This window comes from Panthera pardus, unplaced genomic scaffold (genome assembly GCF_024362965.1).
Source record: "Panthera pardus isolate Hobbes unplaced genomic scaffold, ASM2436296v1 HiC_scaffold_3, whole genome shotgun sequence".
Classification (NCBI taxonomy): domain Eukaryota; kingdom Metazoa; phylum Chordata; class Mammalia; order Carnivora; family Felidae; genus Panthera; species Panthera pardus.
In genome coordinates, this window is record NW_026526876.1 from 44,253,384 (window position 1) to 44,270,250 (window position 16,867).

A 16,867-nucleotide genomic window follows, 5' to 3' on the forward strand; every position below is an offset into this window, starting at 1 on the left:
TCCCACCTGCTTCTCCCTCTCTCGGACCCCTCTTCACATCCCCCACCCTGCCTGCCCCGCAGCCTCCATACATCCAACATCCCTCCTGTTTTCTTCCCCAGAGCCATGCTCCTCTGTCTCCATCCCCACTGGCGTTTTACCTGCTTCTAGCCAGTATCCAACAGGATGCTTACACGTCTCTGGGGTGGACACCAGTCCTCCCCGCAACCCGAGGCCACACAAGTGACCTTTCCAATAGCACCGTGTTCTCCCCGCCACACAGTCAGAGAACAGTCCTTGCAGTGCACCGGCAGGATTCATAGGGTCAGAACAGTCCCTCCCCCTGGACGCGCGGGGCACAGCTTGTCTGAACCTGTCTCCAAAAAGCCTCTATTTTTGAGAAAGCCAACATCTGCCAATACTTGAGCCACACATCAAGATTATAAACATCGCTTAGTAAATACTCATGAACTGCTGCAAATCTTCATACTCATTTGCATTTTGAATTCCAAATACCTCCCGAAAACTCCAATGGTTCACTCCCATCACTGGCCTCTCCTCTCTCTGAACCGGTTTTCTTTTGGACAGTCCCTCAGAGGGGAGAAGCGAGATAAAATAACCCAACCAGTCATCTCTTGGTGATTTTGAGTTAGAGGTGAGCACATGAGTCAAGGCTCAGGTCCCAAGGGCACACCCATTCCCCAGAAATCACTCCCTCTGCTCATTCGTCCCCGTCCACCTGTCTGTCTCCTGAGTACCATGGCAAGGAGGAGTGACAACCTGTCCAAAAATGTTATTTCCCATTACCCATGTAGAGTGGCATCTGAAGGGCAGCGTTGAAGAGGCTGTTTCCCGGACCTCTGCATGGCTCCTGTCACCTGGCTCCGATCTCCTCGCTCCCCTGCTTAAAATCCCAGCTGGCTCCTCCTGACTACAGAACGGAAGTCAACTCTGCTGCTGTCAGCCGTGGCCTTCCAACCTGGCCCCAGAGGACCTTCTCTTGCCATTGCCGTTCTTTCATATGTTTCAGGTACTCAAGTCAAGGTCAAAAGTGGAAGAGAGGGAATTGGAATCCAGACCTTCTGAAAAATTATTCTGCAAGGTCTTTTTCAAAACATACATGCACACACCCTCACACATACACACACCCATACACACATACACACACGCTCACATAGATATACACAACCTCACACACACAGTCGTACACACACCCATACATACACACACCCTCACATGTACATACACATCCTCATGTACATACACTCTCACACACACACCCTCACACACACATACACACACTCACATACACACATACTTTCCATACTCACACGCCCTCATGCATACACACACAGACACACACACTCTCACATGTATACACATCCTTATATACACAACACCTCCTCACACACACACCCTCGCATACACAATATATCCTCACATACACAATACACACCCTTACACATACACACACAGTCTCACATACACAACACACATGACATTTCCAATCCTGAAAACACAGGACAATGCTCCCGCCTGCCCTTCTCCCCAGCAAAGGGACGTCTGAGCAGATGGTTTGCACAGAGAAACAAGAGAGGCAGCAGGTGGTCTTGGCAAAAGATAAGGAGCAGGAAAGTGTGGTTCCCCACAGATCAGGGCAACTTAACCCCTTGGTTCCCACGCGGACGTGAGCCTGTGGGGCAGTTCCGCCCAGCAGCCCCCACCTCCCCTGCGGCAGAGGTCCCGCCTCGTAGCCTCCTCGTGGCCTGCTGACAATGTGATACCTACACAACCTCACACACACAGTCATACGGGGTCACCGAGTCCAGTGCTCACATTCAACGGCGATGCAGGACCAGGGTCACTGTGACGCCAGCCGCTCGCCTAAAATGAGCAAATGGCTCCTCTTCCACAGCCGGTGACTGGCCGGTCACCCACTACGCTCTCAACAAACCCACGAAAGGGAGAAGGCAGCCACGACACCCAAGGTGGGGGAGAGGCCAGACAGAAGTCCAGGATTTCAGGTGCAGCAGCAGGGCCAGCTTGAAGGGAGGAGGCCCTGGCGTTTCCGAGAAAGCCTCTGGGGGCCTCTACGTAAACCCTCCGGCTCTCGCCTGGGGCCGCGTCCTGCTGCCCACGCTTTTCCTCCGAGCTGTAGACTGGCAGCAGGAAACCCGCATCGTCCCCGAAGCTCTATCCAGAACCCTAAAAGATGAGCCCCGGAGTAAACCTTTTAGCCAGCTACTCTGCAAATTCTCTGCACTTTTAGAGAAAACTGAGGTCCAGAAAAAGGACGCGGTTTTCTCCTAAATCCAAAGCCCAAAGTCCAGGACTAGTCAGTGGCAGAATACGGACTGAAATCGTACTGGGTGGAATATTTTCCCCACCTCACCTCCACCCCTTCCGCTGCCTGAAAACTCTTCATCTTCAAGCCTCAGCCCGGTGGACACCTCCTCTGGGAAGCCTTCCTAGCCCCCTCCCTCCTTCCAGTTAGGGCGAGAGACCCTCTTTTCTCAACCTCATTAGAGAACTTGAATCCAGCTGGAAGGCTCTGGCTCTACCTGTCTCCACCCAATGGAACAAAGGAAGAACGTCTAGTTTATTTTACGTCCATAGTGCCCGGCACTTGGTGAGGCCCAGTCAATGTGAAATATAATTAAGTGCACGTCTCGGCCGGCGAGGAGCGCTCTCTGCATGTTCCACGTGACCCTCTCCCTCCCTCTGTCTGAACTGAATCTAAACTAGCGCATTGACTCTCTCCATACCACTCAGTTCAACCTTCGGTTGGTTCCTACATGCCTCGCGCTGTTAGCTTTTGTGTTCCCGACCGGACCCCAGGAGCTGGTATTACACGTAGCATCACGTGTGGCCCGCAAGGCCTGGCACGGCAGGGCTCAGCTTCTGCTGCACGCTGATACCACCTGGGGGGCTCTGACACCCACCCAAGGCCCGGGCCAGACCCCACACCCCACGCCACCCCTCTGGGAGCGGGCACCAGATTTTTAACTTCCGCAGTTGGTTCCAGCGTATGCAGCCATGGTTCAGAATCACATTCCTAGAAAGATGTGATAGCAGAAACTGCTTGTTGATTCAGCTGGTTCTGCGTGAGGGTAATGCAATATAATATAGTACAATACAACAGTGAATGACAGTGCAAGAGACACACAAAGTGACACAGAATGAGAAAGGTTGGGGGAAAAAAGGAGACTGTTCAGCATGGTGTAGCCAGGGTCCCTTACCCTCAGTGCTGTTGGCATTTTAGGCAAGATTATTCTCTGCTATGGGAGCTGCCCTGTGCATTATACGATGTTTAGCAGCATTCCCGGCCTTAACCCATTAGATGCCAAGAGCAAACTGTCCCTCCTCCTGCCCCCAAAATGCCTCCAGACACTGCCAGATGCCCCTGGGGCTGGGGGAGCAAAATCACCCCTGGATGAGAACTACCGATGCAGACTAGCCACCAAATCATTTATTGCATGTTTATTTCCCATTTCAACGGTAGATCCCATGAGCACTTTTCCAAATTTGGCTGAGTGGCAGAGAGGATTCTGGACAATGGGATCAGTGTCTTGGTGACAGGCATGCAGGGCTGGGCTGTACGCAGGATGAATGGGAAATCGTTGGTGGGGTCAGCGGTGGGTTCTGAGGCCAGAGAGAATCACACAGAAACTAGATCCGATAGGTTCAAGGCAATTAAGAGGAGTCAACAGCCTTGGTCATCAGCCTATAAAAGATGACCAAGGGGCGCCTGGGTGGTTCAGTCAGTTAAGTGTCCGACTTCGGCTCAGATCATGAACGCATGGTTCCTGAGTTCGAGCCCCGCATGGGGCTCTGTGCTGACAACTCAGAGCCTGGAGCCTGCTTCAGATTCTGTGTCTCCCTCTCTCTCTGCCCCTCCCTCTCTCTCTCCCTAAATAAATAAATAAATAAATAAGCCAATAAACACACATACATACATTTTAAAAAAAGACCAAAACAGAACAAATTTTTTAAAAAGCCAGATATTCAGTAAAATCACAAAATTGGAAGCAAGCTGAAGGTTGTCACAGGTGAAGACCAGTGGTGACCAGAGGCCAGGAGAAGGGAAATGGTCAGAGAAGGAGCTCTCAGAAGTTCTGGCCAGGGAAGGACCACATCAGGCCGTGTTTGGGGACACAAGTCTAGCATGGCATGAAGGCTGGCACGGGAGGGGCACGGGAGGCAGGAAGCTGATCTGCTATGGTCCAAGCCCACCTGCTGCAACAGTCCAAACTCACCTGTTGCCCAGGGCCTAAGACCCTTCAGCCCCTGTGAAGTCAGAGCTCAGAGGAGCCAGGGGCAGATGCTGGCAGAGAAAACGCCCAGTGGCCAACTCCGCTGTTGATTAGAGCCTGTCCCCTGACCACTTGGAGGGGAGCAGCTCCTTCGGAGCCCTGCGAACCAGCCTTCCCCCGGGGGGAAGCCCTCCAGACATCGTGCCAAAAGCACAAGGGGCCAGTTAGAGCCCCCAGGGGCCTCAAGCCAGACGTCCTGCTCCCCACACTCTCTTGGGTTCCCCAATATCTCCCCATATTCCTTCTTAGCTTCTTGGAGCCCCTCTTCCTCTGCCCACCCCTGAGCGTCGATGTCCCCACATGTCAATCCTGGGCCTCTTCTCTTCTAACTGCTTCTCAAACTGTCTATCTAAAGCTCCAGTCTGCATTCCCCCATTTAAAAACTCCCATTGTCCTCCACTGAACACAAGATAAAGTCCAAGGTACTCCAACCCTTTTTGATCTTGCTCCTGCCCACCTCCCAATTCCCCTCCACCCTGCACTTAGATATTCCAAGCCACATCTGACATACAGAGAGGGAGGAAGGGATGAAGAGAGGGAGGAAGAGAGGAAGGGAGGAAGGAAAAGAGGGAGGAAGGAAGGAAGGAAAGAAGAGAGGGAAGGAGGAAGGGAGAGAGGAAGGAGGAGGGAGGAAGGGAGGAAGGAAAAGAGGGAGGAAGGAAGGAAGGAAAGAAGAGAGGGAAGGAGGAAGGGAGAGAGGAAGGAGGAGGGAGGAAGGGAGGGAGGAAAAGAGGGAGGGAGGAAGGAAGGAAAGAAGGAAGGAAGGAAGGAAGGAAGTGAGGGAGGAAGGGAGGGAGGGAGGGAAGCCACATCTACCCTTGACATCCTGAAGTTCTTGATTTGTTTCTAAGCCACTCTGTACAATAGCAATTTGCCAGCTTCTCTGTGTCTGCTCCCAACTTCTGAGCAGAAATCCAGGCAACTACAGCCTGCAGCGTCAGCACCTTGCTGGTCCCTGATACTTAATATTCAAAGGAGTAGTCACTGTTTGCTAAGTACTGTTATAAGTGCCTTATTAGGAATTACTTTATCCTTATAAAGTAGCTATTTTCTGTCATTATTTATAATAATATTATAGGAATGTAAGTGGTAATATTTATTGTCAACCCCATTTTATAGCTGACAGTACAGAGGTACAGAAACATGAAGAAACCTTCCCCAGTTTGCACAGTTAGAAAATGGGGAGAAAAGCCCAGACGGTGTGCCCCAGAGCCAGCACTCCTCAGCAATGTGCAATCCTGCATCTCAATAAGAGACTTTTAAATGAACTAATTCTGATTTAAAAAAAAAAAAAACAGGAATGTTAGTACTTCAGCCACAGGATGGGGAGACAAGCCAGGCCCGGGGCCACTAGGGCAGTGTCTAATATCACCCACCACAAGTCACAAAATGAAGGCAGGGAAGGGTGCCCTGGTTCAGAAACACAAGGCAGGTGGCCGCCACAAACCCACAGGGCAGGACAGAGACTAAAGACCAAACTCAGAGTCACGAGGTTAGGGCAGAGCCCCCACAGGCCACAGGGCACAGACTCTGCCTGACCAGACAGAGCATCGCTGGCCAAGGATGCTGGTCCAGCTTGCTGGGATCCCCAGGGAAGAGGAGGAAGAGGGGGTTGGCCCCAGTCCCAGGACACAGGGCCCTGACATCCGGCTCGGGGGTGGCATCCGGCAGCCCACAGGGGATCCTGGGACTCTGGCCATCGGCCACACTGTTTCCATTTGAAATATCGTGTGCATAGTAGGTGTGTGGGGCTCGAGCCTCCGGGGGAGAAAAGGGGAGAGTAAAAGGTTGAGGTCACCTGACACCTGAGACCCGGCAGAACCTCCGTCTAGTGGCCCACGCTGGAGTGGGGCCAGCACCTGGCTGGGTTTCATAGTGAATGAGCATTCAAGCGATCACACTTTCCCTTCCAATAGTCGGGAGCCCAGCACTCACCCGCATGGGCTCATCAGGGAACCCGGGTTTGCTCGGCCTGTCCTGCCGTCGGGATCTCAGGAGCTGCTTGGCCTCCTTTTCCATCAGAATCGGAGAGGCCCCTGAAAAAAGTCAGGAAGGGGCCTTCGGGACTCTCGCAACAGGAGCTCGTGCACCATCTCACAGTCCAAGGCGAAGGATTTGCAAGTTCGATTTCGGTCAAACACAAAAGCGCTTTCACGGGGACCTGTCCCAAAGGACGTGGCATTCCAGAGAGCTCCGAGGAGAATTCTAAATTGTTTCTAACTCAGAGCCAAAGCTGCACAACATAAACATAGTTACCTATTGCAACGGTGCATTTCTTTAAAAGTGGGTGCTAATTTAATGAATACGGGATTTTTTTTTCTTTTTCTTTTTTGTTTTTTTTTTAAGTAATCTTTCGAACTCACAACTCCGAGACTAAGAGTCGCATGTTCCACCAACTGAGACAGCCAGACGCCCCTGAGTAAGTTTTTTAAAACACATTTTCTTCAGTTCTCTGGTCAATGTGTTTCTTGTCCCTTAGTTTTGCTTTGATGGTTTTTCTTTTTTTTTCTAATCCCCAAAACACTAAATCAGCTAAAAGTTGTTACTGGAAGATTCTCCGTGAGAACAAGACTGTGTTAAAGTTGATAATCACACATGATCTCTCAAAGAAGGTATCATGATAAAATTATATTAAGTTTTGATAATCACGCACGAACTCCAAATGATATCAAATAAAAGTCTGTCAAGTTTTGATGATGTCATATGAAGTCTAAAAGACAGTATAGTTGAAGATTTATCAGCATTTCTGAGAATTAATATTCAAATACATTTAAAGATTAATAAAATAGGGGCACCTGGCTGGCTCAGTCAGTAGAGCATGCAACTCTTGATCTCTGAGTTATTAGTTCAACCCCACATCGGTGCACAGATTATTTAAATAAATAAAACTTTTAAAAAATAATAAAAAATTTAAAAATAAAGACTGAAAAATAATTATCCCTAATGATAGCAATTCTGGGAGCCTGCTCTTAGGGAGGAAAAAAAGAGCACTGAATTATTATATATTACATATTCTTTGAAATGAAAAAAATATTTTACAAATATAAAATAGACTGATCCCAGCTTGTCATGTCAGCATAGAAACGGCTGTTTTCAGAGTTCACGCTCACCTGAGAAGCAAGTCAGTAAGGTGAGGCAGAGGACAAGCACAAATAGCTTCTTCATCCTGTCTTTGTTCCGCTCTCAGCCTCTTGCAGAATGAACGCCCCTGAATGGGCCAGCCTACTTAAAGGAAGCACTTCCGCCCCCCCAACCCCACTTCCCCCATCCCCTCACCCCCCCACACACTTGTTTATGCTCTAACTACACTTACGGTATGATGTTAAGTGCATCTGACTCTGAGTTTTTAGTATGACCACTAAACTTTTCCTCCGAATCCCTATAAATTTTCATCCTGAGCAAGGAAATCACCCCTCTGTGATGTGACTTTCAGAGCATGAATTGGAGAAAGCAACATGTGATATTGACTTCATTTAAACAGACGCAGCTACATCATACACTGGTTTGTGAGTGTCTGTTTTTGCTCCTGTTTTCATCTCTTTCATTAACCGTCTCTTACATTTGCACATTGTATGACATCTCTCCAAAGCCCATTCACTAATTAGGTTTGACCTTCCTAATAGTTTCAGAGGTAGGTAGGGAAATTTGCAAGGAGCGTAGTAAAGGGGAAAATGTTTTTTTCAGCTGACTTCAGAGCCAGAACACCCAGGGTTCGTGTCCTAGCTTCACCTCTTTCTAGCAACGTAACCTTCGGTAAATCACTTACCCTTTCTGAACTTTGGTCTCCCCCCCTGTACAAAGGAGGAACAGTCCCTACCTTGTGGTCGTGATTAAAGATGAAGGATAAGCAGCAGCTAGCACCATATCCATTTTACAAATAAGGAAGTGAGGGCCGCCTGGGTGGCTCAGTCAGTAGAGACTGACTCTTGATTTCAGCTCAGGTCATGGTCTCACCATTCGAGAGTTCGAGCCCTGTTTGGGATTCTCTCTCTCCCTCGCTCTCTCTCTCTCTCTGCCTTTCCCCCACTTGCTCTCTATCTCTCTCAAAATAAATAAACAAATGTTAAAAAAAAAATAAGGAAGTGAGGTTTGGAGAGGTGAAACCATATCCAAGTTCACAGACTATGGATGCTGATGTAGAGCCAAATTCTCCTCTCTTCAAAGGCTACTGCTCTTCCCATTATGCCCAAAAGGGCCTCCTGCAATTTGCTGCCCATTAGAAGGGTAAGCAGCCCATTTCAGACTCAAGGTTACTTTTACAAAGACAATAAAATCTCAGTAATCTGAAGTTCTTTTAAATTCAAATCATCTGTAAATATTACATAAAGAAATTATTAAATAGATTCTTTAAAATGTCTGGAAGATATGCGGCATTTACGGGGATGAGATTCTCGAGTCAGAGAAATGATCTGCTGTTTCTGTGGTCACTTTGCCCAGCTCAGAGGAAAACAATGTTCTCTCTGTAGTTGTCCGAATTGATGCTAATGTTGTGCAACTGATATTGAACCTGAATGTTCTATCCACTCTGCTGGTATAAGGACAGTTTGAACAAATTGTAAACAAGAGGAAAAAATCATGCATTGTCAGCAAAGTTGCTCAGAATTTGATCTTCAGTTTTATGCTCTCGGTTGCTATTAACGTCCTTCCGTTTTTATGCAGTTTTCAGTAACTGAGGAATTTTAGGAGCATTATTTTAGAAATAGATATTTGTCACATTATGTACCTTGTGGTTTTTTATGTGCATTGTCAAATCTGTCGTTGCTTTTGCTCTTGTGGTTGAATCGAACACTAACCGTATTGTTTTATCAAATAAATACTTTCAGTGGACCAGAAAAAGAAAATGTATACCCAGCCAGAAATTTCTAATGTGTCCAATGTAAATTTACTACGAAAGTATTTTTTTAATTCAGTAACTTTTGTCCATATCAGGAGTGTCTGATAAAAATATGATGTGAGCCACAGATGCAAGCTGCATACATGATTAAAATTTTTCTAGTAGCCACATTTTTTAAGTAAAAAAATTTTTTTTTTAATTTTTTTAATGTTTATTTATTATTGAGAGACAGAGAGAGACAGAGCATGAGCAGGGGAGAGGCAGAGAGAGGAGGAGACACAGAATCTGAAGCAGGCTCCAGGCTCCAAGCTGTCAGCACAGAGCCCGATGCAGGGCTCGAACCCACAAACCGCGAGATCATAACCTGAGCCGAAGTCAGACACTCAACCAACTGAGCCACCCAGGTGCCCCCCAAAAATGAAATTTTTTTATATTCTATTTTATGTATCATGAATACCCAAAATATTATTATGTCGATACGTAATAAAACTAAGCAAATGATGAGATATTTTCTGAGGTTTTTTGCACCAAGTCTTCAAACTACAGTATATATTTTATGTAAAAGTTCATGCATTTCAAGTGCTCAGTAGCCAAATGTGGCTGGTGGCTACCATATTGGATGGCATGGGTCTAGATCCTTCCTTCTCTCTGGCCACCACCTGAGTCTAGGCTACTGTTACTCTTCCCCCAGCTTCTGGCACCAGGCTCCCAACTAGTCTCCCAACCTCCCCTCCTGTTCACTTTGATGCATTCTCCATGCAGCAGCAAGGATGGTCTTCTTAAAATAGAAATATAAAATAGGAAATGGACCTCACCACTTCCCTGCCTAAGAAACCTTTCTTATCTTCTCACTGGACCGAGAACAAAATCAGAATCCTTACCATGCACTACAGGACCCTGTGGTATCTCTGCCTGCCGCTCTTTCCAGCCCTACTCTAACCACACCCCTCTAGCTTACTGCAATCCAGCCACGCGTGGTTACTTTCTACTTAACAAACTCTTCCCACCTCAGGACGTTTGCACATACTTTTCCTCACACTTTTAACGACTGGATCCTTCTCATCCTTCAGGCTTTGATTTGTAAGTTCTCTTGCTCACGCAAGCCTGCCTTCACCAACCTGAGGAAGGTTCCCTGCCCACTCCCCACCACTACCATCACACTCCATCTCCTAGCACACACCATAGTGTGTAAATACTGGACTTGTTTACTTTTAAAAATCTGTCTCTTTCCGCTGGACTATAAGCTCTAAGGAAGCATGTATTACTTTTGTAATTAAAAAAAAAGAAAAAAGGATCCTCTGGTGGACTGGAAAGGTGCTACTAGAGAAAGTCAGGGACCTGTTCTCCCCCACCCTTCCCCTGGCATATTGGTTCAAGGTTTCAGGTGGAGAGCGTTCTTCAGCTGTTATGGCTGGGCCAGTGCCCATATTGTTCCAAAAGGGGAACTATAGGAAAACCAAAAGAGCAAGGTCACTTTGTAGTGAGCGTCACTCTAGTGAGGAGAATTCTTTTCTACTACCTATCCTTATTCCCAGGGAAAGCAGAAGCCAGATCAATCAGGTGAATCTGGGTGTGCCTGGGTGGCTCAGTCAGTTAAGCGTTTGACTTGGGCTCAGGTCATGATCTCTCAGTTTGAGGGTTTGAGCCCCATGTTGGGCTCTGCGTTGACGGCTCAGAGACTGGAGCCTGCTTTGAATTCTGTGTCTCCCTCTCTCTCTGACCCTCCCCTGCTCACTCTCTGTCTCTTTGTCAAAAATACATAAACGTGGGTTTTTTTGCGTTTTTTTTTTTAATTTAATCAGGTGAATCTGCAGGGCTCTCAGTTGAAGGTGCAATTCCCAAAAGCTCCACAAGGTGGCAGACTAGAGAGCAGAACCAGGGACATCCAAGGTCAGGGGAAAGAAACAAGGCCACCAAGGTTAACTATTCTAGAAGCTGCCAGGAATACCAGAGAATCCACTGGAGATGGAGAGAGATGTTGCTGCAGTGCCTCAGACTATTTTCCTAGGATCTGAATCAATCTGAAGGTCTTCATTAGATGCTGAGGCCTAGAAATTCTGCATTACCAACTACCAACAGGAAGAATGCTACCACCCATATTCAAGGCATCCGAACACAGCTGATATTTGTGTCGGCTTCCCTCTTCTTAAAAGGAATTCTCGGAGCACCTGGATGGTTCAATCAGTAGGGCGTGCAATTCTTTTGATCTCAGAGTTGTGGGTTCGAGCCCCACTTTGGGTGTAGAGATTACTTAATAATAAAATCTTTAAAAAACAAAAAATAAAAGGAATTCTCAAACTACACTGATGTTTAAAGATCTGAAAAACCTGACACCATCAAGCTCCAACATCATCCCACCAGATATTCTCTAAAAAGGATAAGACAGTGATTTCAAATTCTGTCAGCTAAAGAAACTTCAGGGACAAGGGCACATCTTTATAAATAAATAAATAAATAAATAAATAAATAAATAAATAAATAAAATAGAAAGATGCTGAATCTGTCCCAAGAGAATTATAATGTGTCCACATTCTTTAGGCCCAGAGTCAATTAAATATTTTCTAATATTCCTTTTTGTAGTTGTTTTCTTTTTTTTTTTGTCTACCTTCCCCACTAGACTATAAATTCTATATTTTTATGGTGTATAATTCTTCTATAACTTTTATAGTAGTAACTCTGTAAGCTGTACATGAACAATATACATGTTAATATACAGGCACACTGTGCAGGCAGATGTCAGGTTTGGGCAGGTGTGGTGGGTTAAATCATTAGCACCAATTCTTCACCACCACCACATATGCATGCTCTTTGCCATATGACCTTGAAGTCCCGCCCTTTGACCTCGGGCTCAACCAAGAGACTTGCTTCAGACAATGGGATGGTATCAGACACAACACAGACAAAGGTATATGCAGTGTGTTTGTGCAGGTAGTTGTGCCCTCTTGCATTGCTGCCATTGCTACAAAAAAGAGCTTCCTCCAGATAGCCGCCCCCGCACCTTGGTCTCAAAATTAACTCAGATGTACCCGAGCAAGGAGCTCAGCCTACAAAGATCCACAGCTTGCAGTAGATTCACTCAACCTAGCCCCACCTAGTTTCCAGCCACCACAGCATGAAGTACAGTTGCCCATAACCTGCAGATCCTTAAGATTACATGATTGTTATTTTAAGCCACTGAGTCTAGGAGTGGTTTGTTACACAGCATCACTCTGACAACAGCTAACCAACACAAGGGGTTCTTATGAGATGGGTAGTATGTCCATAACTGGGTGCTATTGGGTCTAAGCTAATCACAGGGTCCTGCCGGAAGCTTCACTCAAAAGTGAATGAATATCTACTGGGTAGGCCATGTGATATAATGGTCAAGATTGTGGAGCACAGAGCCATCAATAAACCTGAGCTTGAATCCTAGCTCTGAAACTTAGTACCTAGGTCACACTGAAGCTGTAACTGGGCAGATTTCTTAACTGTCCAAATGACTGCTTTTTCATTTATAAGAAAAGAATAATAATTACAATATAACTTTCCTCTTAAGGTGTTTTGAGACTTAAAAAAATTTTTTAACGTTTATTCATTTTTGAGAGACAGAGCACAAGTGGGAGTGGGGCAGACAGAAAGAGAGACACAGAATCTGAAGCAGGCTCCAGGCTCTGAGCTGTGAGCACAGAGCCTGACGCGGGGCTCGAATTCAAGAGCTGTGAGATCATGACCTGAGCCGAAGTCAGATGCTCAACCGACTGAGCCACCCAGGTGCCCCTGTTTTGAGACTTAAAAGAGAAAGTGTATGTAAGGTACTTGACAGATATTGCAAGGATCTAATACTTGGAAACCACTGTTGGTGTTGTCACTATTCTTACCATTCCTTCTTCTCATCCGTGAAAGATGATTTGTGAATCATCTTTGCTTATATTTGCATACACACACCCACCCCATTCTCAGACACACGATAGAAAGTCCATAAAAAATGTTTTGAATGGCCAAATAACATAGAGATTAATCAAGCACATATTAAGATATATAATTCTATATATTGTTGAAATAAAAATCCATCTTTATTAGAAAAGAAAACACGGCCCCTTTTCAATAGGAGTTGATTCCCCCTCCATCTCCACACCCTGTGCCCTTGGCTTCCCTTCTCATATCCTCAGGACTTCTACACAAACACATACCTTCCTGTTTGGAGCAATAATACAATGGCAAGATGGTTTGGCCTTGGACAGGAGCCTTTCTGGCCTGCTGCAGGCTTCCACAAGTAGGCTGTAATTTCTGTGCTGGGTCCAGGACATTGGCCCAGCATACATCTGCCCAATAGGTAAGGACAGCCAAGGTCAGCATCAGATTCCTGATGGCCAGGGCCAGGCTTCTCTCCAACCTAAACAGGAATGACAGGGGTACTGGCAAAGTGTGGGAACGTACGGTGGTACAAATAAACACACTAGGGGAGTGGAACATGGACCAAATAATTTGTGAAACCACTTCTAAGGCTGCTGTCATATTACACTTCATTCAGGAAAAGTGCTAGGCCTTCAACTGGGAGAGAAAAGTTTGATTCTTCTGGGGAAGAGATCCTGAAATCTGTGTTGTTTTTCTCTGTGGGATCTCAGTTGGGATGATAAGCTTCAGAGAGACTAAGAGACACTCTAGCCCGGATTCCCTAACCTTAAGCGGCTAAGAATCATCCAACATCTGTGAAAGCCTCTCACATAGAAGATGAAGACAAAGGAAACCAAAGGGAAAAGCAACTTGGGGCCATCAGAGACTATGCACGGAGAGAAGGGGAAGAAAACTATCCAACACTATCCTCTGAATTCTCAGAGGATATTTTTGCTCTCATGAAACAAGAACAAGAAGTTGGGGGGAAAAAAGGAATATTCCAAAATCGAATCAACAACAAAAAAGAAGTTCTTAGAAATTAAAAAAGATCCAAAGATAAAGCTATGGAAATAGCTATTTTAGAAAATGGAAATAGCTATTTTAGAAAATATCTATTTTAGAAAAATAGAGCCAAACAGAGAGAGAGAGACAGACAGAGAGAGAGAGAGAGAGAGAGAGAGATACTGAGAGAGGAGGAGGGAGGTTTAAAAAAATAACAACAACAAAGCAAGGGAGAAAAAATATTTTTAAAGAGAGGACATTTATCCAGATGAGTTGAAAACTTATGTCCACACAAAAACCTGCACACAGAGGTCGATAGTCCCTTATTCATAATCGCCGAATCTTGGAATCAACCAGATGTCCTCCAGTATGTGAATGGATAAATGAACTGATAAGTAATATTCCAGACAATGTAATACTATTCAGCACTAAAAAGAAATGAGCTATCAAGCCATGAAAACAAAGGAATCTTAAATGCCTATTACTAAATTAAGAAAAGTCAATCCAAAAGGGCTACATATGATATGATTCCAACAATATGATATTCTAGAAAGAGCAAAGCTATGGAAATGGTAAAAAGATCGGTGGTTACAAGGGGCTGGGGATTGGGGGAGGGGTGGGAATCAACAGGCAGAACACGGAGAATTTTTAGGGCAGTGAAACTATTCTGTATGATGCTGTAATTGTGGGTACATGTCATTATACATTTGTCCAAACCCACAGAATTTGCCCCACCAAGAGTGAGGCCTAATGCAAACTAGGGACTTTGAGGGGATGATGGTGTGTTAATGGAGGTTCATCGTTGGTAACAAATGCACCACTCTGGTGGGAGATGCTGACAGTGGGGGGAAGCTCTGCCTGTGTGGGGACATGGGAATACCTGAAATCTCTGTACTTTCTACTCCATTTTGCTGTGAACCTAAATCTGCTCTAAAAAATAAAGTCTATTTTAAAAAATAGAGAGAAAGAGGACATTCTAGTAGTTTCAACATCTAAATAAGAGAAGTTTTTAAAAAGAGATCATAGGGGCACTTGGGTGTCTCAGTTGGTTGGGCATGCAACTCTTGATTTCGGCTCAGGGCATGATCTCACGGTTCTGAGTTCGAGCCCCACATCGGGATCTGTGATGCTGGATTCTGCTTGGGATTCTGTCCCTCTCCCTCTCTCTGTCCCTCTCCTGTGCATGCGCTCTCTTTCTCTCTCTCTCTCTCAAAATAAATAAATGAACTTTTTTTTTAAAAAAGGAGATCACAGAAAATAGAGAGGAGGAAATGAACAAAGTAATTCTGGAACCAAAGGACATGAGCTGCTAGACTGAAAGCACCCAGCAAACCTGGCAAAATAGATGAAAACAGACTCACACCGGGCACTTGTCTGTGAAATTTCAGAACACTAGAGAAAAAGAGAAGATTCTCCCAAGTTTCCAGGAAGCACAAACAAGTCCCATTCAAGGGATCAGGAATAAGCATAGCGTCAGACATCTCTACAGCAACATTAAAAGCAAGCAGAAATGGACCCATGTCTTCAATGTTGTGAAGGGAAATCATTTCCAACTCTGAATTCTATACCCAGAAAAATAATCAGGTATGGAAGGTGGAATAAGGGTATCTGTAGACATCCAAGGACTCAAAACAATACCTCCCATGTACCTTTGTTCCTAAAGGTACTGATGGGTGAGCTCCAGAAAGACAAGAGAATTCACCAAGAAAGGCCAAGTGCCAGGACCCAGAGAACAGAAGGTACAAACAGAAGAGTGGTGAAGGGAAATCCCAAGATGACCCCTGTGCTCCGATGCAGAGGGCAGGCAGTCCAGTTTGGCACAAGGTGTGATCTACATCACAACCGAAGACACACTGAGGACAGACTGTCTGGGTGAGCCAGGTTCTTATTTATTTATACTTTGATGACCACGAGCTGACAAGGTTCCTGCTCCCCCAGCCCTATGCGTTTTTCCTGGATCAGCTGAATACTCCTTTCTCCCTGAGCAAGGTGCTAAGAATCTGAAGGAAGTCCTAAGCAGCTAAGAAGGAAACATGGAAAACAGCCCCTCTCCCAGCCAGATTTTTGCCTGATGTTCAAACTACAGCCCTGTTCAGTTGTCCTCACTGTGATTAGCAATCTTCCCAAGACCATGCTCTCTGATGTCCCCGGGGGTGGTGGGGATCTCCTCGGGGAAGCTGGATTCAGACTCTGCCCCAGACTCTACTCAGCTCATCTCCTCAGGACCAGGTTTGGGCTTGTTTTTCAAAACAGAACTATATTGGGGGGGGGGGGGGGGCGGGGACTACTTTAGGGATGGTAGAATTATAAAGAAAAGCAAGGGAATGAAGGATATACAGATTAGGGGAGTAGTTGTTTCCTGATGAGGCTAGCAATCAGGTGGGCACAGGAGAGGCTCCGAATGTTCAATACGTCAACCTGTGTGGTGGGTTACACAGGTATTTATTCTATTATTGTTTTTAACTGCACGTATGTTTAACTGCGTATATGTGCTTATATGTTTCATTAGATATTTTGAACATGTGATATATTTCACAATTAAACCCCCCCAAAAAAGTTTGAATAAGAAAATAAAAGGATCACCTGGGGAACTTGTTAAGCAGGCAGAATCTCAGCTCCATTGTAATTCTGATTGGAGAGACCTAGTCAAGACCTGGGAATCCACATTCTTCCATGATGCTGATGTAGGCGGTCAAAAGACCACATCTTGAGCCACCTGCCTGGCTTCAGAGCATGGTAGGCTTTGGCATCCGACTAACTGAAGTCAAGGCCCCAACTCGGTTGACTACTGGTTGTATGACATCAAGCAAGTTTTCTTCGTCTGGAAAATGAGAATGATAAATCATATACAAACATTATATATCAT

The 16,867-nt window shown here is 45.7% G+C and overlaps 1 protein-coding gene across 4 annotated transcripts in view; it reads right to left on the reverse strand.

Annotated features, from left to right (window-relative positions):
• Positions 1-16,867, reverse strand: part of CUNH17orf67 (chromosome unknown C17orf67 homolog) — a 34,131-nt gene that overhangs the window by 15,954 nt on the left and 1,310 nt on the right. The window contains exons 1-3 of one of the 4 annotated variants that reach the window (XM_053892321.1): positions 16,585-16,716; positions 13,296-13,498; positions 6,228-6,328 (exon numbers count right to left, since the gene is read on the reverse strand). In XM_053892321.1, coding sequence (XP_053748296.1) covers positions 6,228-6,328; positions 13,296-13,498; positions 16,585-16,622 — 342 coding nt within the window. In that variant the 5' untranslated portion in view covers positions 16,623-16,716. Of the gene's footprint in view, positions 1-6,227; positions 6,329-7,402; positions 7,512-13,295; positions 13,499-16,584; positions 16,823-16,867 lie in introns of those variants that run through there. The other 3 variants (XM_019415685.2, XR_008418581.1, XM_053892322.1) reach the window with 3 other exon arrangements.